Here is a 26,866-nt window from a genome sequence, read left to right on the forward strand (position 1 = left end):
AATATAATGCTATGCATATTTTAGTCTATTAAAAATTGTGTTATTTTAAAACTGTAATAGGTATATCCATTCATTCTATCTCACTTCAAAGGGCAGATCACTCTAACAGCAAAAAACTACCCTAAAATTAGAACTCTTTTGTGTGCAATGTTTAGAGCTTCCTTAATTTAACCAATGAGAATCCATTCGCCATTTGAGAGATGTTAATTATGTAGCATCAAAAATACCATGCCTAACTGAAAGTCCAAGGATTACAGAGAATTGTACTATTTGGCACAACAGAAGACTTCACTAATCCTACATAACTTTGCAAAGTCTTCACTTCAGTGTATCTAATGTTGCTAGTGGCAATGAGTGAGGTATCCCAACGAATAGTTCTACCTTGTTTCTAAAGAAATGGGCATCATTATGTAACAATTGATGCTCTATAAAAAAAAAAAAACCACCCAAACTTTCCTTTCAAACAAAAAAAAATTACCACTTCCATGCGCTTCATTGTACCTGGAAATGAATTATCATAATGTTTTATCTCATCACTTGATTTTATAGTACAAAATACTGAATGTGTAGAGATCTGATTTATATTTATTGACATATACACGTAGTAAAGTAGGCACAGAATATAGTGTGGTAAATCACTGCATTAATAAAAAACAAAGATCCTTAATGAGTAAACATTTACACCAGCTCATTTTAAAGATGAAGCTTTGATAACAAATTAACAAAAAATTTTAAATAGAACCATTTCCAGGTTAGTTTGGACTTTCAGTAAGACGTAATATTCTTGACGTTAAATAATTAGCTTCTGAAATTTACATAGCTTTCCTTCACCGTTGAAATATACATGGGATAGAAATTCGGGCAAATGCCAATTAGTGTATCAAATAACCAATAATGTTGTCTCCTCCAGCAAAGAGGTGGAGCTTAAGTTGTCTCATTGTTGTCAACAACAATTTAAAGTTCCTGATGTTATTAATTTCTTAACCAATGAGAATCTATTCGTCATTTGACAGACGCTAATTACGTAGTGCCGAGAATGCCACGCCTTACTGAAAGTTCAAACTAACCTGGAAATGGTTCTAATACTGTATGCATATCTCTTCTGTAAATTAAGCTATGGACATTTCCCACAGAAACTGTTCACAGTCTAAAATGCATAAGGGACTTATAATTACAGAATCCAGGTAATTTTCTACCTGCAGATTGATCAGAAATTGTGATTCTCTAAACACATGCCTTCATGGAAAAAGGTACATTAACAATAATCAGCATGCATCGTGTAACTGCAAATCAAAATAATGGTAGCACCCATTTCAGTTAAAAACCATAAGAAAAGTACACCGTGTCAAACCGTTACTTTGAGGGAGTCGCGAAAAAGAACGAGGGAGTCGCTTTTTACGCCAAGGGGAGTCGATTTTTTCCGCTTGAAAAACAGCCGAAAGGTAGGTCACGGTTTTTTGTTGCATTTAGAAACAGTTTTTGCACAAATACTACATCGCACGGAACAATACGATAACTAAGGTACATGTACATCAAAATTTTACCAGTCTTAACCATCTAGTATGCTCAAACACTTCGGAACTTTTTTCGGTGTTCACAAACTTTACATTGACGATGACAAAAAATATGCATTAATGAATATTTATGCAGTATAACCGGGTTGTAGGTGATCTAAATGTATTATTATTTGATAATCTTTATTGTCTGACAATTTGAATTTGGAAAATGATCGTTTAAAGAATGTACGGAGACGATTTCTAATTTCAGTGCAAAGGTAACGGAGGGGGGAGTCGATTTCTGTTCATGATTATGAAAGGGGGAGTCGCAAAGTAATCCAAATAATGAATTTTTGCAATCAATGTTTTCGAAATGAGCATATAGTATGTTGAAAATTTCATATTTTATTGTCAATATCAATCTTTGAACATAATTCTGAATTTTTAGAAATGACAAAAAAGAAATCATCCTTATGGCTTCATCAACCTAAAAAAAGGAAATTACAAAATACCAGTAGTCCGAACAAATGGAAATGGACAGCTGATTTATTACTTACCCCCTCAAAAACTCGTTGTTATTCAAAATCCCCAACACCAAAAAAGCTGAAAGTTCATAGAGTTTTTCAATGCAACCAGACAAGAGGGCCACCTTCCCCATTGAAAATAACTCCCAAAAGACAACGGGTTGACAAATTTTCTGAGAAACAACAATTCAGCGAAATCGAGTATCATAAGATATGTACAGCTGACAAAGGTACTCAAACACATGATGAAAATTCAAAAACAATATCTGAAGACCTTTTTTCAAAAGCTTTTGAGAAACTCTTCAAATACGATAAAGGCATTGCAAATGAAGTTTTAACATTTTTGCGCCTTGTTGCAGAAGAAAAATATCCAAAAGATAACATAGCCTTCTTGCTATTTTTGGATACAGTACGGTTTTGTAACTGTGACATTTCCAGCAAAATGTGTTATAGGCCCGAAACCAAGCGATTTTGGAAAATCGGATACAAATTGTTTCATTCAAAGTTTCTTTACTTCATGGGTGGTCCAAAAAATGCTTGTCAGATTAAAGATGGGGTCGCTACAAGAGGAAAAATGTCAACCGAATCTTCACAAATAAATTTTGTTGTTCCTAGCGCGGGGGTTCTTTCTCAGTTTAATGTAAGTAATGTCGATCTCAATGAAACACTTCAACCAGGAATATTGCACCCAGTATTAGATGCTTTACAAGTACAAGAGGAAAGCGAATTCATGCTTTGTGCAGATGCAAAGAAAGTAACAGCAGGTGTAGATCAGATTGGAGGAGATGTCAACATGTTCGGTCATGAAGATGGGTATTCTTTTTTCCAAAGAAATAAAACATTTACCGATGAAATTCAAAATGTAAATGAGATCAAAAATGGTCTCACAAATAAGATGTCATTTCCAGGAAGTTTGACCGACGACGAAAAACAAGAAACATTGGGTGCACAAGTATCCCTCATTTTTATGCTTGAATTTCTTGTGGTCACTCAAGGCCCCCGAACTTGTATATGAAGCTCCACAAACTTCACAAATAAGTTTCTTTTTGTTTGCTTCATCATCATGGGTTTTTTGGTGTCTTTTCAGCAAATAGTTATGTGAAAATGATTTTCCACAAAGACATTGGAATTGTTTACCATCGAAATGACACTGTAGATGCCTCCGCAGACTGCCTTTAAGTTTATAAGTCTTTTCACAAATTGCACATTCAAAACCCTGTTGTGGTTTCATTTCCAACACCTCAGTAATCGTAACTGGCTCCTCCATCTCTGTTATTAAAAAAAATGCAAGAATGAATTTAAATGTTTCATCAAACATATTTATATCAAATAAGCAGGTTAATGTCAATTGTACATTACATATGTTTTTAAGTAATATGCGACTCCCCCTTTCTTAATCATGAACAGAAATCGACTCCCCCCTCCGTTACCTTTGCACTGAAATTAGAAATCGTCTCCGTTCATTCCTTAAACGACCATTTTCCGAATTCAAATTGTCAAACAATAAAGATTATCAAATCATAACACATTTAGATCACCTACAACCTGGTTATACTGCATAAATATAAGTTTGTGAATGCCAGTAATTAAGTAAAATTTTGATGTACATGTACCTTAGTTATCGTATTGTACGATGTGTATTTGTGCAAAAACTTAAATACAACAAAACACCCTGACCTACCTTTCGGCAGTTTTTCAAGCGAAGAAAATTGACTCCCTCTGGCATAAAAAGCGACTCCCTCTGGCGTAAAAAGCGACTCCCTCGTTCTTTTTCGCGACTCCCTCAAAGTAACGGTTTGACACGGTGAAATATCTGTTTTAAAATATCTTCTTCATATACTGTTTTCTTTGGTCATTTCATCTGAAAGGAAAATGGTATAAAATTGTCAAAAATGTGCATATCGAAATAAACAAAACACACAATAAAAAGTTCTATAAGATGCCAGTCATTAAGAAATACATGTACCGGGTATACTGTTAACCAACTTTTATTCGCGATGATATTATTTCGCGATTTGCCAGGGGTTATGTAGTTCGCGACGATTAATTTTTGCGATCAAGCCTTTTTAAACCTGTTGTTAATAGACAAAGAGACTTTAAGGACCAGTTCACAGTGAGAAATATTCGCAATAACGAGGCTCTCGAACCTCGCGAAAATTTCTCGCACGTGAATAAGAGTTGGTTTACAGTATATATGAGCTTAAATACATGTATCTGTAAAAACTAGATTTTTTAGCAGAATTTACATTCTACGTATTTCAAATTGTCTTTCTAACTTACGTTTAAATTAAGCAAAATTTTAGGGAAAAAAATCTTAAGAAGAGAAAAACATTTGTATTTTTATGCCCCCGTAAATGAAGTTTTGGGAGTACTGTAAAATCATATATATTTGAGGAGTCAAATTTTCGTGGTTTGAGGAAAATACAGTGGCGTGCCAAAAGTGAAGATAATTTTATTTTTTCTCTATATACTGTATTTCATTGAAAACAACATTTTGTAAAATCATAGGTAAATGGTCAATTTTTGTCCGATTTAATTATTTATTTCAGTACTTAAACCAGAAAATGTGTAGGTATCTTTCTTTAAAAGATCATTACACGTTTAATATGTAGTAAAATATAGTTCATTACTAAACATCAGTTCTAAAATTCAAGATCAATGTTGACTATATAATTCATTGTGAGTATATGACTGAAAAATTCATGTCACACTTAAATTACAATATTTTTAAGGGACTCCGACTTTCAGCCAGGAAGGACAACTCTTTAATTTATAATTTAATTCAAAAAATTTTTAAATGAAGCTCGAACATTAAATCTTTTCATGCAACAATTTTCATTATATGCCTCTCAATGTGCTTCAAGGTTCTTTGAACTTCTCAGAAAGGTCTAATTAAAAGTAGAAATTTTTATCCTGTAAAAGCATTTTTAGATACCAATGTTTATTAAAATGATATGAAATTAGAAGTGATTTATGGAACTTTGCAAAGAACCTTGAAGCACATTGAGAGGCATATAATGAAAATTGTTGCAGGAAAATATTTAATTTTCAAGCTTCATTTAAAGATTTTTTGAATTAAATTATAAATTAAAGAGTTATCCTTCCTGGCTGAGGGTTGGAGTTCCTTAAATGATCAATGCTTATCAGATAAAAACTATTGGGTTTTTTTTAACGACAACAATTTTTTGGATTATCAAGAAATTTTTGATAAAATCTGTCAAGAAATGTTATCATACCAGCGATTTTACAAAATATTGTTTTCAATGAAATATATAAAGAAAAAATAAAATTATCTTCACTTTTGGCACACAACTGTATGTTGGTTTATGGGGATTTGATTTCGTGGTTGAAGAACTGTTCAGTAGTAATACTGTATGTGTACATAATTTAGCGTAATCAAAATTTAAATTAGCGTAATCACTGGGTATGGAGTTGTTGGTGCAATCATAAATTAGCGCTCTACATGTCCGTTCAGTGTATTGTATATGTAAATGATTTTTTAGCAGTATTCACGAATTAGCACATTGTACGTTGTCTGCACCAAAGCCGCTAAAACATAAAGCCTGCTTTTTTTAAAGTACACATACAGTAAATGTGAAAAATTGCATTTCATGGTGGGCATAAAATTTGTGGGTCTTTTCATACCTTGAAAACCACAAAATAAAAACCCCCACAAAAATTATTGATTTCACAGTATATAGTTTTTTTCGTATCCATCTGTCTGTCTGTCTGTTTGTCTGTTTGTAGGCAAAAACTTTAACCTTGCCCATAACTTTTGATTTAGTGTAGCTATGACTTTCATATTTCACATGTGTATTCCTTGTGACAAGAGCTTTCTTTGAGTACCCCCAAATTTGACCTTTTGACCTTGACCTTGGAGTTTGACCTACTTTTACACAAAACTTCAAACTTTTACTTTGGCCATATCTTTTGAACAGTAGATACCAGGAGTTTTATACTTCATATATAAAATTTTTGTGGAAAGATCTTTCATTTGATACCAACAATTTTGACCTTGGAGATTTCTGTACTTATGAAAAAAGTTTAACCTTGGCCATAATTTTTGAATGCTAAGGGTTAGTGCTTTCATACTTCACATATGTAATCCTTGTGAGAAGACCCTTTATTAGATACCAAGAACTTTGACCTTTTGATCTTGACCTTGGAGTTTGATGTACTTTAAAAAGCAAACCTTGACCATAACTGTTAAAGGGTTAGGGCTAGTGCTTTTGTACTTTACATATTTAATCCTTGTGGCAAGAACTTTCATTTGATATCAAGTACTTTGACACTTTGACCTTGGAGTTTGACCAACTTCTTGAAATTTTTTAACCTTGGCCATAACTTTTGAAGAGTTAGAGCTATGGCTTCCATACTTCAAATATGTATTCTTTGTGGCAAGACCTTTCGTTGGATACCAATTGTTTGATCTTTTGACCTTGACCTTGGAAATTTTTGTACTTAAGAAAAAAATCTTAACCTTAGCCATAACTTTTGAACGCTAAGGGCTAGTGCTTCCACACTTCACATATGTAATCTTTTTGACAAGACCCTTCATTAGATACCAATTACCTTGACCTTTTGACCCTGAACTTGTAGATCTCCATACTTATGAAAAACCTTTAACATTGGCATACATTCATATTTCATAAAATTTGCATTTAAGAGAAGTTTAATCTTCGCTATGTTGCCATAGTGGGCATCAGTGTTTCACAAACACATCTTGTTTATCAATGTTCATCAATTGTAGTTATTGTTGTAAACTCTTAAAAATTGCAGCGAAATAAAATTGTGCTGGTTACTCTCACATTCACAAAATTTGTATTTTATGTTTTCAAAATACAAGGGGTGATCAAAAAGTTTGCGAACTAATTGAATAACTTCCATAAAGGAAACAATATTTGGTTTCAGTGTTGTTTATATTCTAAATCAGTCCTCTCCAATTTTAATGCACATCAACCAACGTTCTGCTCATGCGCGAATCACGTGATATAGGCGGTCACGTGACCCCCTCCGTAGCGTTCTGTCACAAAAGCTGAAACATTTCTCTGACCTTTATATTTCTTTTCCTGTACGTTAATTTTTATAACAAGAACAGTTCATTTGTCAGAAATGATCAAATCTCGGCAACAGAATGGGTGAATAAGCATATCCTTTCCAAAAATAAGCATGGCAACCATTAAAACAAAAATCTTCTGTCTCAGGAGAGACGTTTATTTAAGGTGGATAGAGAATGTTTGCCTCCTTTTTATCATATCTAATATGTTTAAAATCTAAAGTAAATTATATCTTAGGTATTTAAATAATTATATTATTGTTCAAATATTCAGCTATTTTTCAAAGTGTAAATTGGAAATCTTTGATAGCAAATTGCTTAATTAAAAACACATCTCTTTTTAAACTTGCTTTCACTGGGCAACACAACAAGTATCATGTTTAACCCTCTGCCTTCATTCACTTAAAAAGATCAATCAAATCATTGATTGAATTTATAGGAAGTCATCTGTCTTAATAAACTGTGTACAAATTATTATATGCTACTGCAAGGGGATTTCAAAGATATTCAATAAATTGTACAGTTGTTTCTTGAACGAGTACGACTGCGACAACCATTTTTCGTCACAAGTGACTTACATAGTGACGTCATTTTCACATTGTGACTTCACAAACAAGGAACAAAACTTTATTCAGTAAATGCTATTTATAGAACTTGTGTATTGTTTTTAAGCAATGAAATAAGCACTTGCTGTCAGTGTATCGGTATATATACATGTACTGTAGACATGTATAAATTAGCCCACTAACACTTAAAATTGACCTGTTCAGCACTAACATAAAGTAAAACATTGGAAGTTTGAAAACAACAAAATTTGGCCATAAAAAATACAACTGTATACACATGTAAAACAATTAAGCAGTGTAAAAGGTGCTGTAAATGTGATAACTTCTAAAATGGGTGCATCTACAATACACTTTTGAAAGACTGTGAATAAAAATTACTGAGAGAAAAGGAACTTAACTTACTAACTATGTTGAATTTACAGAGTGGACAGGTTCTATTTTTTACTAGCCATGGATCTACACATTTTGTGTGAAACTCATGGGAGCATGGAAGCACTCTCAGTTTCTGAAAAGTTAAAAATAAATATCCAGTTTAAAGCAAAAAGTTTGAGTTGACATTTCACACAAGAAGATTTTATGTTAACGTCTATAGAGTATATATTGCAATGAGCACACCTGTTTCCTGTTGAACAACTCCAAACATATAGCACACAAATCATTAGGACTGACTTGATTTTTCTTGACTTTTTTTGTCTTCATGGAAGAAAGAGCCTGGAAAGTCAGATCCCTTAATGCTGACTGAAAGGAAAACATGCATATGTATTAGATTACAAAAGAATTGAGGTCATTGTGATTTAACACAAAGGGAATCTAAAGCTGAACTTTGTTTAAAGACTGGATAAAGAACCATTTAAGGAGCAAAATCAAAGATGAGTATTGTTTAGAAACTGGGTTAAAAAAAACCGTTTTGAGTCACCTCAGCACTGCTTTTTTTTTCAGAACATTGGTCCCACCCTGCCTCTCTCGCTTTGATATGAAAATGCATATAATGTTTATATTATCTCCAAACTAATTTGATACTCAAAGAGCATGTTCCAAGTATGTTCATATTTTGTATTGTGGCAGGCTACGGACAGATATATCGAAGTTACAAGGATTTCAACAACCTCGTTAAAAGTCAGCATCTCAGCATATAGGGGTCATGATTTTTTTTAAAAAAAATAGATATTCATGATCTCAAAAGGTTTGCATATAAATATCACTAATCATGGGCCTTTTGTTCTTGACTTGAGATGATATTTATAGATTTTTCCCCATAATATCATCCTAAACTTTGATCCCTTATTTGAGTCCCACTCTTCCCTGTGGGGGAGGGATAAACAAACTATACCTAAAAAGATAATTTATATTTATATGACTAGGCTTAAAGCATGGTCTTGCTTTTGTTTACAAGTTTGTTTTTTCTTTATATTTTGATCCCTTATATGGCCCCACTTTTGTCAAGAATTTATGTCTTTTTCTCTTTGCAATTTGCATTGTTTTTAGGAGTTATGAAATTGATTACTGGTCATAATCATTACATTATTCATTAAGGTACCTACCTCAATCTCATTATCTTCTCCCCATTCATCTTGCAGTCTTCTTCTAGACTTGATAGCCAGTAACATCAGTATCAGAAATGTTCCAGAGTAGAAAAAATTCCAAAAACTTATAGGTTCTGCCTGAAATTATCATGAAGAATGATAAGTACATGTATTTGGAGCATTGACACTACAAAATGCAGTTTATTTCATTTGCAGATCTGTAATGAGAGAAAAATTATAACTGCAGTGGGAATCAAAATTGAGACCCCTACATCATTAGACAGGAGCTCTAACTACTGAGCTACCCAGGTATATATCCAGTCCATATAACCCACAGAACAACATCCCACCCTCATTAATTTGTCTTAGCCCTCCAAGATTCACATCCCAGATACTTTTAGCCCCTGAAAGGACAATCACATTTATCTGTAGATCCACAGGTAGTGACAGCAAAAAATTTAGTAGGAGATAATTCACAGTTGGACTGGGATTCAAACCTAGGCCCATGCATCATTAGTCAGATGCACTATCAAATGAGATACCTAGGTCATTATCTAAAGGGTAGCCCAAATCATAAAAATTCTGAGGAAAAACCAATTTATACTTTAGTTAAAACCTTTTTAAGTAGCAATATATACATGTAGAAGGTGTCATATATGAAAATCAACAATTCAACATGAAATTAAATACTGATACTGATACAAAAAAACTAACCTTTCCACTGATCTCCTCTTCAGTTCCCATACAAATGACTCCATCCCACTCATGGTAACTGTGGCCATTGGTTGGTCTACCACAAGAGGCCCACAAAGTGAGTGTTGGAAACTTTAAAAAAAATAAAATGTCAGATGACACTGTAATTCTAGTAATTCTAGTAGTAATAAAGACCTGGAAGAAGTGGTAAGTATACACTTATAAGCAAGTGATCCATAAGCCACAATGCTCACCTGATTAGTAAATAAATACATAAGCCTTCAACTACTGGTAAGTCTTTCGCAACAAAAATACATGATGTATTTGGAGGCTTGGAGTCACATTTGCAGCCTCAAGTCTTGTTATTCTTGCAAAAATTCATTCTTCCAAGCACTACTGTAGATTCCTAAATATATGCCAGGAATCAATTATCGCGTAATTTCACGAGAAGCACCACTAAGATTGCTCACTTTTATTTTTATGGTGCTAAAATACATGTAAAATTTCCTATATAAACGCCCACTCATGAATTATTATTCTCCCGGTTTGCCGTCTAAAAGCCATTTGGCAATATTAATTTTGTACTCGCATAAAATAAGGAATTTACAGTATTGCCCCTCTCATGTTTTAAAATCTTTTCAGCATTGGATTATTTGAATTTTAAAAGGAATAATAAAAGCCTTGAAATTTGCATCCCCTTCGCTCATGATAGCCTTGTGCTAGGTTTGATTGAAATTGGTCAGATGGTTCTGGAAGTTAAAAGTAGACTGATATACAACTATAAGAGAAATTCAATGGAACCCTAGATTTGCTTGAATGAGATTTTTAAAAAAAAAAAAAATCAAGTCTGACAAAAACTATTTCAGAAACCTTTCTAAAATTATAATAATACAGATTTAGTGAACAAACTCTTAGAAAGCATTATACAATTGTAATTATTTAAGAAAACTTACAGATGATTTTGGGGCTTGGTACACTTTGGCCTTTATTTTCATTTTACTAAAAAACATAAAAGTTTATTGTAAGTACAGTATATAATTGAAATTAAAAGACAATTTTGTAAAACAACAAGTATCATTTTCATTTGATTCTTTTGAAATACAAATGGATGAAAAAAGAAAAAAATAGAATGTTGAAAAAATATTTGTCAATACTGTAATATGCAAGTAAATTCAAAGTTTTTAACAAACCTTTTTAGAACACTAACAAAGTTAGTAACATTCTCTAGAGCTTCCACAATGATCACAGGACAGGAAAACATCTGTTTACCCTCAAACTATAACAATAGAATAGGATATAAAAGGCCAATAATAAAACAAGAGGCCCATGGGCCTTATAGGTCACCTGAGCATCATGCAACAACTTTCAAATGATTGAATTTGGTTCATGTTTTTAGCTAGATGCTATGACATTCACAATTTTGAAAGAGGCACCATTGCTAATCATAACTATACACTTAGCAAATGTTTAGTTTGTTTACTTAATACCCATAAGCAGGGTAAGGGAACAAAAATGCATGTCAACTAATCAGTAATATTCAGCAATAATCGTGAGTGCCCCTACCACAAATGAACCCCTGACCCTAGGTCTACACATTGCACAATTTTTGAAATGCACACTTGCTTATCAAAAATGTTTGATTAATACCAAGGAGCAGATTTCAAACAATTCATTTTTAGTATATAAGTAGAGACCCCCCCCCCCCTCTTTGGTATCCCTGACCCAGGGGCCTTGAAATTCACAATTCAGGAAGAAAAGCCCTTGCACATCATAACCATATAAATAGTTCATCTGCTTATTACCCAGGAGTAGAGAAAAAGATTTTATAGATGTAATGTATTTTCACTGTATAATCATTATAGAGCCACACCCTAACACCATAACCCCTGACCCTGGGGTCATAAAATTCACAATTTTGGTAGAAGCATTCTTGCTCATCATAACTATGTCCTTAATTAGTTTATTTAATACCCAGAAGCAGAGAAGAAGCTTTTCAAAGAATAAATGCATTTTCACTATATAATCGATAGAGCCCCGCCTTAACACCAGAACCCCTGATCCTGGGGCCATAGAATTCAGAATTTTGGAAGAGGCACTCTTGCTCGTCATAACTATGTACTTAGTTAGTTTATTTAATACCTAAAAGCAGAGAAGAAGATTTTCAAAGATTTAATGCATTTTCACTATATAATCAATAGAGCCCCACCCTAACACCAGAATTCCTGACCCAGGGGCCATAAAATTTACAATTTTTGTAGAGACACTCTCGCTTATCATAACTATGTACTTAATTAGTTTATTTAATACTCAGGAACAGAGAAGAAGATTTTCAAAGAAATAATGCATTTTCATAATATATTCAATAGAGCCCCGCCTTAACATCAGAACCCCTGACCCTGGGGCCATGAATTTCACAATTTTGGTAGAGGCACTCTTGCTGATCATTACTATGAACTTAATTATTTTATTTAATACCCAGGAGCAGAGAAGCATACCCAGGAGCAGAGAAGAAGATTTTCAAAGAATTAATGCATTTTCACTATATAATCAATAGAGCCCCGCCCTAACACCAGAACCCCTGACTCTGGGGCCATGAATTTCACAATTATGGTAGAGGACTCAATGCTGATTACAATCATACCAGCAGTTTGACTGCTTGATGTCCAGGAGTAAAGAAGAAGATTTTTAAAGATTGCACTAATTTTAGTGGTTTTTGCCCCACCCCCCAGGCCCCAGGGGGGCAGGGACCATGAAATTCATAATTTTTGTTCCCCTTCACCCACAGATGCTATATACCAAATTTGGTTGAAATTGGTTCAGCGGTTTCAGAGAAGAAGCTGAAAATGTTTAAATGTTAACGCACGACGACGGACGAAAACAGATAGCAATAGGTCACCTGAGTTTACTCAGGTGACCTAATAAACTGAATATATTAACAGCCAATAATCAGTATTATCTTTAAATGGAGGGGAAATGCTTCATGATCGATCAATAAGATGCATTGGTTAGTATCACTTTTTAATATCATTTCAGTGATTTCTTTAAAAAGTATACATGTTTGGCCCATTGGTTAGATCCACTGATAGACAAGAGTCATCTTTTTGCATCCAAAGTAAACAAGAGGCCCATGGGCCACAGCACTCACCTGAGCACTATGGCTAGGAAAAAGTAGAAATTGGTGTATTATTGAAAAGTTTAAATCCAAAAGTAGTCCCATGACCAATCATGGCTTTGCTATTCTTGAAAAGATGATTTTTAAAGAATTTTCCTATATATTTCTATGTAAAACTTTGGTTGGCCATTGTGGCCGCGCCCTACCCCCAGGGGTCATGATTTGAACAAACTTGAATCTGCACTACCTTAGGATGCTTCCATATAAATATGATCAATTCTGGCTTTGCTATTCTTGAGAAGAAGATTTTTAAAGAATTTTCCTATATATTTCTATGTAAAACTTTGGTCGGCCATTGTGGCCTTGCCCTACCCCCGGGGGTCATGATTTAAACAAACTTCAATCTACACTACCTGAGGATGTTTCCCCATAAGTTTCATCTTTCCTGGTACCTTGGTTCTTGAGAAGAAGATTTTTAAAACATACCACCAAATTTTCATTAATTCCCAATTATCTCCCCTTGAATGAGGGCGTGGCCCTTCATTTAAAATTCTATCCCCTTCACCCAAAGATGCTTTGTGGCAAGTTTGGTTGAAATTGGCCCAGCAGTTCTTGAGAAGAAGTCGAAAATGTGAAAAGTTTACAGACAGACAGACAGACTGACAGACAGACAGACAGACAGACAGACGGACGCCGGACAAAATGTGATCAGAAAAGCTCAATTGAGCCTTCGGCTCAGGTGAGCTAAAAATATTACTAATCATGGCTTTGAAGTACTTGAAAAGAAGATTTTAAAAGGTTTCCCTATATATTCCTATGAGAAACTTTGGTCGGCCATTTTGGCCCCACCCTACCCCCAGGGGTCATGATTTGAACAAACTTGAATCTACACTACCTGAGGATAATTCCACATGAGTTTCATCTTTCTTGTCTCAATGGTTCTTGAGAAGAAGATTTCTAAAGATTTTTCCTATATATTCCTATGTAAAACTTTGATCGGCCATTTTGGCCCCACCCTACCCCAGGGGGTCATGATTTGAACAAACTTGAATCTACACTACCTGAGGATAATTCCACATGAGTTTCATCTTTCCTGGCCCAGTGGTTTAAAAGAAGATTTTTAAAGATTTTTCCTATATACTCCTATGTAAATCTTTAATCGGCCATTTTGGCCCCACCCTACCCCCGGGGGTCATGATTTGAACAAACTTGAATCTACACTACCTGAGGATGATTCCACATAAGTTTCATCTTTCCTGGCCTAGTGGTTCTTGAGAAGAAGATTTTTAAAGATTTTTCTTACATATTCCTATGTAAAACTTTGATCGGCCATTTTGGCCCCACCCTACCCCCAGGGGTCATGATTTGTACAAACTTAAATCTACACTACCTGAGGATGATTCCACACGAGTTTCATCTTTCCTGCCCCTGTGGTTCTTGAGAAGAAGATTTTTTAAAAATGCCATTAATTTTTCTCTAATTCATAATTATCTCCCCTTGGAAAAGGGCGTGGCCCTTCATTTGAAAAAACTTGAATCCCCTATACCTAAGGATACTTTGTGGCAAGTTTTGTTGAAATTAGCCAAGTGGTTCTTGAGAAGAAGATGAAAATGTGAAAAGTTAACGACAACAACGACGACGACGCCAATGACAACAATAACGACAGACAACGGACAAATTTTGATCAGAAAAGCTCACTTGAGCCTTTGGCTCAGGTGAGCTAAAAAGTATGCTGTATTGCATATACAGGTAGATACCTCACTTGAAACATAGGTAATCAGAGATTACAGAGCTCACCTCAACGAATGCTGTCTTTAAGTAAGGCAAAGTCACACAATTAACCAACAAAAAGTGTACATCCAAAAATGCAAAATTTATGTAATTTTGATTTGATACTTTGGAATAGACCTATATAAAAACTTCAAACTAGTTCTTGATTCATCCTGAAAACGTAATTAAAATCCAGCATCTGAAGCAAGTTTGAGTGTTTTCATCCCTTGATGCATCATTTGTGCAAGTTTGGTTTATATAAGCCTTATAGTTTCTTGGTAATAGACCTGCACCTATAACTTTTACCAGGTCCATTATCTGCATGGAAAATGTATGTCAAATTCAGCTTCTGAAGCAAGTCTATTAGTATGCATACTAAGATGTATCATCCATGCAAGTTTGCTCAACATAGAGCTCAGAGTTACTTGGAAATAAAACCTGTATAAAAAACTAACCTTTTCACTAATCCAGAAAATGTAGGTCAGATTCAGCATCCGAAGCAAGTCTGGTAGTATGCATCCTAAGATGTATCATCCATGCAAGTTTGGTCACTATAGTGCTCATAGTTTCTTGGAAATGAGACATGCACCGAAAAAATTAACCTGTTCACTCATGCAGAAAATGTAGGTCAGATTCAGCATCTGAAGCAAGCCTGGTAGTGTGCATCCTAAGATGTACCATCCATGCAAGTTTGGTCAACATAGGTCTTATGGTTACTCGGAAATGAGACCTACACCAAAAACTGCACCAAAAATCTTAACCTGCTCCAAAAACATTAACCTGGTCATTCCTTTGCTGAAATTGCAGCATCTGAAACCTTGACTGGTACAATGCAACACACTAGAAACAATGCATCTTCCATGCAAGTCTAATCAATATAGGACATAGAAGTACTTTAAAAAGAAAACTGCTCCAAAAAACTTAACCTTAACCCGGGACGCCAACAACGACACCGAGGGTATTACATTCATTGAGGTGAGCTAAAAAAAGTTAAAAACAATCAATGACAAGTGAACTTGCTTCAGATTAAAGAATACATGTATTAATTAAGGAAGTAATTAATTTAAACCTTTATAAACTTCAACAAGGTAAGTTTATAGAGATGGGCTTAGAGTGAAATGACATGCCCTAAAAACTTAAATATGGCTAAATGCACTCATATGGAAAAGGTATTTCAGGTGCAGCATCAATCAATAGTACATGTATAAAAGTGATACCCTATAAGCAGAATTTTTTTAGCGAGGATTTAATTCTGGCATTATTAGCGAGGGTGCTAAGATTGCTAAAATTGAATATCGCTAAAAAATTAATTGCGCTTTATTTGTAATCGTTTCTTTAGTGAGCTTTTTAAAATAGCTAAAATTACATCTCGCTAAAAATAAAATACCTATTTTTAAGGACAAATTGCTAAATTTGCATCTCGCTAAAATTTCCACTTATACGGTATGTTCTTAAAACAAGTTTAGTCCATTAAGGGTTTCACAATTTGCAGATACATAGTCTTCTTTGAAAACTTAAACCTGTCTACTATGAAAAAACCTGCTGAAATTTTTTAATGAGGTCTGCAGATGCAGAAAATAACCATTAGGGATAACTAAAACTGAGTACAGTAGATTCCTAATTATAGGCCAGGGATTATCACTGTTTGTGGGGAACCAATGTTCATGGATTCCATGGGTCACTCCTGCCCATAAATTAAGCATACCACAAAAGTTTAATTGTAAACACATTGATAAATTAATTCTAATGTAACAAAAGTCTCTGTCGAGACTGAAGCTCTACTGGTTTGTACTTATAGCAAAGGAAGAGAAAAGTACTTAAGCAGTTGGGAATTGAAACTTTACAACAGCAATAAATAGAATAATGATCCTTGATTAAGTCTCTTTATGTTCTTAGTGTAGTCTAATTGCATGCCACATAATTTTTTTTTATTATCAGACTAAAACTGTATTTGGAGTAGCATTTTGAGAGTATTTAACAGAAATTTCTATTTCTAGTAACCAAGGCAATAATGTTCATCGAACTCAAAAACTGATACACAGAATTGTGTATCTTAGAGTAGTCTACGTGTGTGCCAAGTTATACTGAAATCAGACCAAAACTGTAGGAGGATTAGCATTTTGAAAGAATTTCACAGCAACACTGTTCATCAAAATCAAAAACCTATAGTTATACACAGAATTATGTATCTTAGTGTAGTCGACTTGTGTGCCAAGTTTTATTGAATTCAGAACAAAACCGTAGGAGGAGTAGCATTTTGAAAGAATTTCACAAATTTCTATTTTTAGTAACAATGCCTACATCGTTTATCGAAATCGAAAACCGATACTGTATATCACGTTTTATTCGCGAGAACTTTATTTTCGCGTAATTACGCGAGACAATGAGCTCGCGAAAATTTCATTCTTGCTTTTAAAAGTACTGTAGACGTACTTTTTTCCACGGCGCCATAATTCCGCGGAATCTCAATTTCTGTTTAATCTGCGTGTAGAAAATTACGCGAATTTCCTAGAATGTCACTATATGCCTTACATGTTTATTAAGAACGCTTGGACAAATTTCCGCTGAAAATTTGTGACCGCATTCATAGCGTAAATTAATAACACGCTGAAAAAAGTACTTCTACAGTATTCCATATGATTATATATAGGAAAAACAACAATTCGTGAAAATTATGCCTCGCTTACAAAGAGCCGATGACTAACTCGCAAAAATAAGGAGTAGCGAAAATTTAGTGATCTACAGTATACAGAAATATGTATCTTAGTGTAGTCTACTTGTTTGCCAAGTTATATTGAAATTAGACCAAAACTGTAGGAGAAGTAGCATTTTGAAAGAATTTCACAGAAATTTCTATTTTCAGTAACAACTGCAACACTATTCATTGAAATCAAAAATTGATAAATAAAATTATGTACCTTAGTGTAGTCTACTTGTGTGCCAAGTTATATTGAAATCAGACCAAAACTGTAGGAAAAGTAGCATTTTGATAGAATTCCACAGAAATTTCTATTTTAGTTACCACGGCAACACTGTTCATTTAAATCATAAACCGATACACAGAATTATGTATCTTAGTGTAGTCTACTTGTGTGCCAAGTTATATATTTAACTCAGATTAAAACTGTAGGAGGAGTAGCATTTTGAAAGAATTTTACAGAAATTTCTATTTTTAGTACCCACGGCAACACCGTTCATCTAAATCAGAAACCCATATACAGAAGTATGAATCTTAGTGTAGTCTACTTGTGTGCCAAGTTATATTGAAATCAGACCAAAACTGTAGGAGGAGTAGCATTTTGTAGAACTGTTTATACAGACAGATGGAAGGCCGCCAGACACAATACTATCGCATAAGCTCTTCTGGTCTCTGACCATGCAGTAGAGCTAAAAATGAGAAAATCCATGAAATAACTTCCCAATGAACAATTCAATTTTTGCTTGTCAGTAAAATTGACCCCATCAAGTTAAAAAGGTTCTGCAGTATCAATATAAATTTTGTAAATTAAAAATAATATCCTTTTTTTCAAATTCACACATATTTGGAAGTAAAGCTTACACAAATATAGAACAATAAGCCGAAGTTTATTTACCTCCCTTAAAATCTTTGGGTTCAATGTCAGAATGATAATGGCTGAAGCTCCAAACACTAAAGCTTTCTGCATCTGCAAAAAAGTTGCAAAAGTAAACTCACATAAAAAACAAACAGAAGTATCTAAGGAGACCTCAACTCTATTGTTCTATACCTGACGTAGATCGATGATGAAAATAATTTATGAATTTTCTCTTCTGAATTTTGAATTGTCAGTGAAATTTAAGTACATGTACATTTTGAAAAGCTCTCAGTAGCGAAGATGTAACATGTGTATAAAGGAAGGAAACATGCATATTAAATTGTTTCACTAAAATGAAGGAAAAACTGCATGAGATGTTGCATAAATGGGATAATTCATACGATTTCAGGACATAAATATTTTGAAATTATTCATCTGTAGATTTCTCAAGCAGGGATAAACATTATTGGGTAATTAACATAAATATCTCAGATACCCTTACCCTGTCCATCATGGATAAGGATTCTGTATGACAATTGTTTGATGAGCTTCCACCACGTTCTCCCAAATGGAAAACTGCAAGCCAGTTCTGTGGTAGCCTGGCAAAGCTGTTCTCATCATTGCTATTGCAGTCAGAAGATATCTAAAACAAATTACAGTAAAACTCGGTTATAACGAAGTCACTGGGACCTGTAAAATTTCTTTGCTATATCTGTAATTCGTTATATCCGTATAAGGAATTCATTAAATTCATATAGCTGGGGATCCAAGATAACTTTGCAATATCTGATTCCGTAAATTTCGCAATATCTGTGTTAATTTGTACTAAACGAGTTTTATTGTATATTAAAAGAAATTATGTCTAAAAATAACATTAATTTTTTAATTCTGTAGATTTTATAATTGAGTGCTTGCAAGCAATAATTTCAAGTTTACGTTTATAATTATTGGTGTGCGCATCAATCACTTCTGAAATCTATTTAAATGTTAGGCTGTACATGTATAATGTTGAGGAATTTGTTCATGATAAAAGTCATGTGTCCTGAAGATACAATGATGCACATGGTAAAATTTTGTGTCTGAATGGATATATTTTTGAAATTTCATTTGAATATTAATTTTTATGTATCAGAGTTTCAATTCAAAAGAATATTAAGAATTTTGTCAATAAATAAAGAAGGGGTCTTGCAAGTGCATCTTCTTTTATGGAACTTACAGTGTATATATAGCTGTAAAAACAAATAAATCTACATGTATAAAAAATACCAAAGATGACAAATTGTACCGGGTAAGTGCCAGTGAGTGGGCAAAACTGGTGAGCTTGTCAACTTTATGTTGCTGTTTTTTAACTCTTACATGCATGCATCATTTTCTTATTTTTCATCATATTTTCTCCCGCACCAATGTAGCTAGGCTGGGGTTGTCAAGACTTTTAGCAAACAATTACATTTATCCACTTGACCATTCTCTGTAAACTCCCACCTTTTTCTCATTGAACATCTTTTGGATAAAGTGGATGACAGAGTTTGAAATGCCCAATCTGGTCTCAATCAACCAAAAGCTGCCTTGTCTGAAGAGTGACATGCAATACAGAATCAAGGCTGCAAGGGAGACATGGATGATAATGGGAATTTTCGATTTTTCACTTTACTGGGAATGCTGTCATATCATACATGTAAAGTTAGCACAGAGAATAACTGTGTCTTTAAACATTGCAACTACATATACACTGTTTTCTTGTTTCTAAAGAAATGTATCTAGCAATAAAGACCAATATTTTCCATTCAAACGAACAAAAATTTACCACTTCAAACTGTTTGATCATTGCACTATTAGCATGATTAGGAGCAAGTCTGAAACCCTCGATAAGATCATCAGTGGGTAATGTGGTGAAATTGCATATGTAAATAAGTCCACTATGACCTTTCACCCTGACCTCATAGCCATCCACCCGTGCCGGCACGATTCCTACCTCAGTCGAGAATTACCAGTCAAACCCTTCACCTGTGTTACCTGTTATATTGTTGCATGTACCTGTGTTTACCTACCATGTAAACCTGGGTGTTTGTCGTCACCTTTTATGGTAAGGTAGGCGACATTTATTCATAGTAAAATGGTATAATTTTACTACATTGGCGTCGCCGGTAATTCGGAACGGGGCATTTTGAATTACCATGTTTTTATATGCAAAAATTCACGTGTGAGTTTCCACCCGTGAATAAATACACAGGTGAAATATTTTGCATTTAGTCATTTTGGAATTTTAGGAAACTGTTGCTTACAGGCGTTATAATTAACGTTATTTGCAAAGTTCAAACAATTTGACTAATTTGCCATGTTATTTTTTCACTCGTGAGTCGCATTTGACCACGTGGTGATATCACGGTCCAATTATTTTTGAATTTTCGTTTTTCATTAGTATTTAGCATTATATTTATCGTACAGCGTTTTTGTAAACGTTAGTGCGAACATTTTGAATATTTTCATTACTATTTAGTGTGCAATAATCGTAAGGGCGTTTTTGTAAACGTCAGTACGAAAATTTTGAACATTTACATTGTCTTGTGCAAAATACATTTTTTTTCTTCTCTCGACTCATTTAGTTTTGCTCACTCGTGCCGCAACGATTGAACTTTATTCTAAATTGTTATATATTTCATAAATAGTTTTTTGTATTTAAATATTGTCAATCGTGTTGGCAATTCCGAGAAGCGTTTTCTTCTCGACTCGTCTCGTCAGATTATTTTTTTTCAATCTCTCTAAGGTTCCCTAAAATATTTTGGGGGAAAGTAGAGATCTAGAGATATTGTGTTTTTCATATCGTATATTTTTGTTGAGTAGTTTCACAGAGCTAGTTCACCAGTTTACCTGTTGTAGCTATATATAGATCGAGGCGCACGTGCTTCTCGCTTTAACAGTAGACTGATTTTGTAGTGTAACGGCTTTACATCTTCGCTCTGTGAAATAACAGTTAATCTAATTGCAAAAGTATAATCAATTTATATACCATCATCAATTGATTATACAATTAATTATTTAGCTTATCTACAAAGTCTTGTAACATCTATGCTTGTTTCTACCGTCGTCTGTCATCGGGCGTTTGTACACTAACGTTGTAAGAGTCTGTCGGTAATTAAAGCAAGGTGTAGTTAAGTTACAGATTAATTAAGTTTAGTTAAGATAAATAAAAGTTTGAGTAGTTTGTAGTGGACCAATATTTTATCAATCGAAGATTCAATCAACGAGAAGTAAAGAAAACATCGTAAACCAATTATCAAAGATATAGACTTGATAGAAAGAAAAGGATAGAAAGAAGAGAAACGTTAAACTAAATCGCCAAAACTTTGTTGAATTAAATTAACCGGCTTATGATACAATTATTTATTGTGTTAAAGTAACGTTTAATTCATCAATCAACAAGAAATAAAGATAGAAACACCGTAAAACAAAGATAAGAAGATAGAAAGAAAAGATAGACGTCATAAACTAAAATTATCTGGACTAAACCAATGAATTAAACCGGCTTTAAAAGTTACGTTTAATTCAGATCACGGTAACTACATGGAACTTGTTGCATATCAGTCACGTTTAGAGTGTTATATTTTCACGGGCGGTTTGTTTACCGTAAACGTGGAAAATACGTTACGTCAATAACTATACACACTTTCACTGACTGAATATTTCAGTAGTGTCAAACGGCGTGATTTATTTCCGTAACTTTGAACTACTGAAAATTAAGCAACAAGATGAATCCAGCTATGACACCTAGTACAGCACCTCCTGGATACTATGGTGGACCATACCTGCCATCATTCAACCAAGGGTATCCTTATCCTTGTGTACCAGTCCCTGGGAACTACCCTGTGCCATTTCCTGGATATGGTGGACCATACATACAACCATTCCTTGGACCACCACAGCCATGCCCTAGCATACCATATGCATATGGCCCATATCCTGGAATGTTCCAACCTGGATACATGGTACCACAACAGGCATACCCCCAACCATGCATGTATGGAGGGCCACCAATGCCAACACCATTGATCCAATTACAGAATGGAGGAGCTGTAGAAAGTCCTGGTATGTTCATCACTGAAATTCACGACACCAAGGACCAGGAACTGTCAAATGGTTCCTCACCATTGAAACATGGAGACAACAGCAGCTGTGAATCTGTCATGTCTGCAGCAGTAAACCAGCAGCAAATGCCAACACTTCCTGTAGCAGTAAACCAGCAGCAAATGCCAACACTTACTGTAGCAGTAAACCAGCAGCAAATGCCAACACTTACTGTAGCAGTAAACCAGCAGCAAATGCCAACACTTACTGTAGCAGTAAACCAGCAGCAAATGCCAACACTTACTGCAGCAGTAAACCAGCAGCAGATGCCCACAGTTACCTGCAAGAGTCCACCAGGGTTTCCACAAATACCGAGTGGTGATATATCACCTGCTGGTATGCAGTGGAATACCATGGTGTCACAGGATGGTCTCCGTGTTCCTGGAATTTCAAAGTCAGAAGACATACAGGACAGGAATGAAACAGAAGACAGATCTGTTGAGTTATGGCAACCGAGTAGTGAGCATTCAACTGCTAGTTGCCAAACAACTCTGGATACTGATAAAACATATGACAGCCAACAAATACCGGACTTGACTATCAACACACAGCCGTCTAGGAGTGATGCTTTGCCTGAGCATAGCAACAAATCAGTTGTAAATGCTCAGGCATCCAGCAATTTACAGGAGTCCTCCTACCAAGAGCTGGTAACAGACGAAAACGGAACAGCAACCTCTTCACTAATCGAGCTGCCAATTCATAATGAGAAGATTAGTGAAGCGCTGAATGCTTATCCCGCACTGTCTGTACCAGAAACAGCTGTGTACCAAGACAACACTGAAAGTGACAGCACAGGTGGCTCAACCAGGTTTACTTGGAGTGCTGCCGACAAGGACTTTCCTTCTACATATGGAGAATGCCTTGTTTGTGTACTTCAATATGTGGACCATGGGCTGGGCATTCCATCTGGGCTGCCACTAGAGAATAAATGTTGGGTTGTGCCATGGCCCATCATGATTATGTAGATCATTTGCTAAATAAACCTGAAATGCTTTACTCAGTGTTTACTTACTGACTTATAATAACACTTTATAGTTCTAGTACTTAGTATTTAGTACCTAATAGTTAGTAGATCGCAGTTTTAATAATATTAGCTTTTACTGCAGTCTGACCTTATTTGGATATAATTTATTTATAATTTAAGTAACTAACATTTACACTATCTAGAACTGGTAGTTAACTCTCAACTGGTCATAGTTGGTCGTTGACTAACTCAATTACAGTATTAATAGTTGTTATGTAATAATCAGTTTAGATATTTAGTAACTTACTTACTTAGTGGAATTACTAATAGACTTGCGTACAATACACCTAGTACTTTCAAAATGGTGATACACCTAGTACTTTCAAAATGGTGATTTGTTTACAATAGGCAACTCGCTATGCACAAACTACATCTGATAAGTTATAGTATTACTATTTGTAATTAAAAGCAGCTGGTTATAATACTACTGTTCCTTCATTTAAAAATAAAAGGGAGGGGAAATAGTGTAGATTGTAGTTTGTAAATTTAAATAGCAGTGTAGTTGTTTTATATAACATTAACTCAAATGCATAACATTAAAGTATTAGCTTTAAAGTAACTTATTTGCACCCAAGTCAATGTATTTGAGTATTGCTTGACTGTTGTTCACAATTATAAGTACATAATGTCTATTGCAACTCAAAGTCTGTATAGTTTAACATGTCAATGTTAATACAGTAAATATATTATTAGTTATAGCTAAAGACCTATATATTTTGGTCGAAGCCATTGTTAATCTGTATCAATGTAAACTACATAGCAATGCTCAATGTGCTTGTGGTGTAGACTAAGGCACAGTATCATCATGGTTATAGTACTTAAAGCTCACTTACATTAGAAAGCATTTAGAGTACCTTTATTATATCTGTAGCATTTGAGATTTTAGTAAGAAATTATATGAATAAAGCAGTTTAAGAATAGTCATTACTATTTTGGAAAGTAATTAAGTGAGCATAGTGAATATCTTGGTATTATTATTGCTCAAGCAAATGTTAATTACAAGTACATATTGCAGTCACATAATCAAACTCTTTATTAAGGAATACTTATAAACTTTAGTTAGTTACTTCAGGTCAAATCTGGATAAAGCATATTCAGGCAGTATATTAGTCATAAATAGGCAATGATCTATTCTGGTGCATGTCTTTAACCCAGTTCCTAAGGATATCCAGAAATACTTCAACAAGGACTGGTGTAATCATGCAACCTATACTTTCCATTGGATATACCTGGCTGATATCATTGACGGTATATCATGTTGGATCATCTCATGTATATAGGCAATGCTTTCCGTTATATACCCGGCTGACCATTCTCAGTGACGGTATTGGGCTGGATTGCTCCATGTAAATAACCTTATGCTTTCCGTTAGATACCCGTCTGACCATTCTCAGTGACGGTATTGGGCTGGATTGCTTTGTATATAGTTATATGTTAAACATTTTCCGTATCATGCCTGGCTTACTAATATTTTAGACAGTGACGGTACTGATGCGGAATATGTTTTGTAAATATGTTTTCAGTAGAAATATTTCATAGGATTTTCTATCAATAGTCAGCAAACAGTCTTCAGTTAGTTTACTTCATAGGATATATAGGGAATAAGAAAATACACTTATTAGTTTAGGTTAGGCTTAATTTAGGATAGTGATAGAGGCATCAACACATTTAAGGTGACGACATTACATTTTATAGTATCATATTGACATAATACTGATATATTAAGTGAGTTATTAGCATACATCACAACAGTTTAGTTAATTTATCTAGTTTCGTTGTAAAGTTCTAACATATACTGCACTCTGCACGGTTTAATTTGGCAAATCAGTTGTATGCACGATTAAGTTTATATACTGGTACAAATGATTCTCACTCGACTAAAACAAAGTATGCCATGACACTATTCAGTTTCAGGACTTTCATGGAAGTAGGTCAGTGTTAGGTCATAGGTAGATTCCTTTTGACTATGAATTAAGTGTTAAAATATATGAAATGCATAACAGATAACATGGAATATGTATGGCTAAATTAATATGATCATTTGATCCAGTGTGGAAGATGCATGCGGATTTAATTCGCAAATCATTGAACCATATTCAGTCTTGCCACATTATAATTTACATGTTTATCCTGCGGAACTAAGGCGCTAGAAGTAATTCCGGCCAAGTTCATGGGGATACATGAATTAGTTCATACGTTTTCCATGTTGTATTAAATAATAATTATACATTTCTGGTTTACATTCCTCTGAATAAATTACAGTAATTGCCCTTAGCTTTATCAAATAAAACGGGGAGGAATGTGGTGAAATTGCATATGTAAATAAGTCCACTATGACCTTTCACCCTGACCTCATAGCCATCCACCCGTGCCGGCACGATTCCTACCTCAGTCGAGAATTACCAGTCAAACCCTTCACCTGTGTTACCTGTTATATTGTTGCATGTACCTGTGTTTACCTACCATGTAAACCTGGGTGTTTGTCGTCACCTTTTATGGTAAGGTAGGCGACATTTATTCATAGTAAAATGGTATAATTTTACTACAGTAATGAATTACCATATGCAGCCTTCCTTCTGCTCCTTTAATATTTCCTACATCAGCAAATTTTCCTCGAATATTTTTTGCAACAATATTGTCACTTTTCGAATCTGTTGCTGTTGCTGACTCAATCGTCTTGAATCTGGCAGACAACTGCGGACGACTGTTTAACTTTTCCGTTCTAAAGACATCGATAACTGCTGTTTTTCCTGGTGCTGCAAGAGTTGGAACAAGTAAGGGCAGGAGTAAATACCAAACTGAGGTGATATTTCTTTTGCGACAGAAGAGTATTCGCAAAAAACCTAGTTGAAGTAATAAAATAAATACGTCTGTCATTTTGCATAACTAAACAAACCAGTTTCATACCTTCTTTATTTGAAGAGTTCCCTAGTTTTCCCGCGGAAACGTCACAATTTAAAAAAAAAATCGATGTGACCATCTCACAGGTACTTGTTTCGGAAATATTGTTTTAACTCATAGTAGAAATTTATAATAACACAAGGCTTGTGTTATTTTATACTATGGGTTAAGACTTTACATTTCATGACCACTCGAGTTTTTTCCCATGTAATACACGGGAAATATCCAAAGGCACTCCCCATGTAATTCTGAATAATATTATGACGAAAGATAAGTATATATAGGCCTATCCCTTTATACTATAAGATTGATCTTATAGTATAGAGAGGTAGACCTATAATATACAAGTTTATCTTTCGTCATTTACAGAATACATGGGGAGTGCCTATATATGGAAATATTCTGTTTACATGAGCAAAAGGCTGGTAAATAATATACAATTATTGCTGGGGGTTTTTTTTGAGGTCAATACAATGATTTAGCCATCTGAGGAGTACAATATTCACCGAGCCCGTATTGTACTTC

General features: G+C 34.5%; 2 protein-coding genes and 1 long non-coding RNA gene across 3 annotated transcripts; 1 reads left to right on the forward strand and 2 right to left on the reverse strand.

Annotated features, from left to right (window-relative positions):
* Nucleotides 1-563: 563 nt before the first annotated feature.
* LOC134252007 (RING finger protein 215-like) lies at nt 564-26,355 on the reverse strand. The gene is made up of 11 exons (XM_062734422.1): nt 26,000-26,355; nt 18,797-18,937; nt 18,334-18,405; nt 11,049-11,134; nt 10,812-10,857; nt 9,880-9,990; nt 9,184-9,303; nt 8,258-8,380; nt 8,045-8,147; nt 3,828-3,881; nt 564-1,333 (listed from the first exon to the last, which is right to left on the reverse strand). Exons 1-10 carry the CDS (start codon nt 26,315-26,317, stop codon nt 3,853-3,855), a joined length of 1,149 nt encoding a protein of 382 aa, XP_062590406.1. The 5' UTR covers nt 26,318-26,355; the 3' UTR covers nt 564-1,333; nt 3,828-3,852.
* On the forward strand, nt 1,345-3,035 carry LOC134251563 (uncharacterized). The gene is made up of 2 exons (XM_062733968.1): nt 1,345-1,442; nt 1,945-3,035. The coding sequence occupies exon 2, from the start codon at nt 1,947-1,949 to the stop codon at nt 3,033-3,035; it is 1,089 nt and encodes a 362-aa protein (XP_062589952.1). The 5' UTR covers nt 1,345-1,442; nt 1,945-1,946.
* LOC134251734 (uncharacterized) lies at nt 5,736-7,266 on the reverse strand. Its single transcript, XR_009988807.1, has 2 exons — nt 6,501-7,266; nt 5,736-6,353 (listed from the first exon to the last, which is right to left on the reverse strand). It is a non-coding gene; the product is annotated as an uncharacterized LOC134251734 (long non-coding RNA).
* Nucleotides 26,356-26,866: the final 511 nt, after the last annotated feature.

Source organism: Saccostrea cucullata, unplaced genomic scaffold, assembly GCF_032062105.1.
Source record: "Saccostrea cucullata isolate Sc308-1 unplaced genomic scaffold, CSIRO_AGI_Scuc_v1 ctg1, whole genome shotgun sequence".
Classification (NCBI taxonomy): Eukaryota; Metazoa; Mollusca; class Bivalvia; order Ostreida; family Ostreidae; genus Saccostrea; species Saccostrea cuccullata.

Coding starts and splice junctions, on each gene's coding strand:
- LOC134251563 (XM_062733968.1), top strand. CDS start 1,947: ATGACAAAAAAGAAATCATCCTTATGGCTTCATCAACCTAAAAAAAGG.
- LOC134252007 (XM_062734422.1), bottom strand. CDS start 26,317: ATGACAGACGTATTTATTTTATTACTTCAACTAGGTTTTTTGCGAATA. Junction 8,381..9,183: donor GAGAAGATAATGAGATTGAG/GTAGGTACCTTA, acceptor TTTTCCTTTCAG/TCAGCATTAAGGGATCTGAC. Junction 3,882..8,044: donor CTGTAAATTCAACATAGTTA/GTAAGTTAAGTT, acceptor TTTTCCTTTCAG/ATGAAATGACCAAAGAAAAC.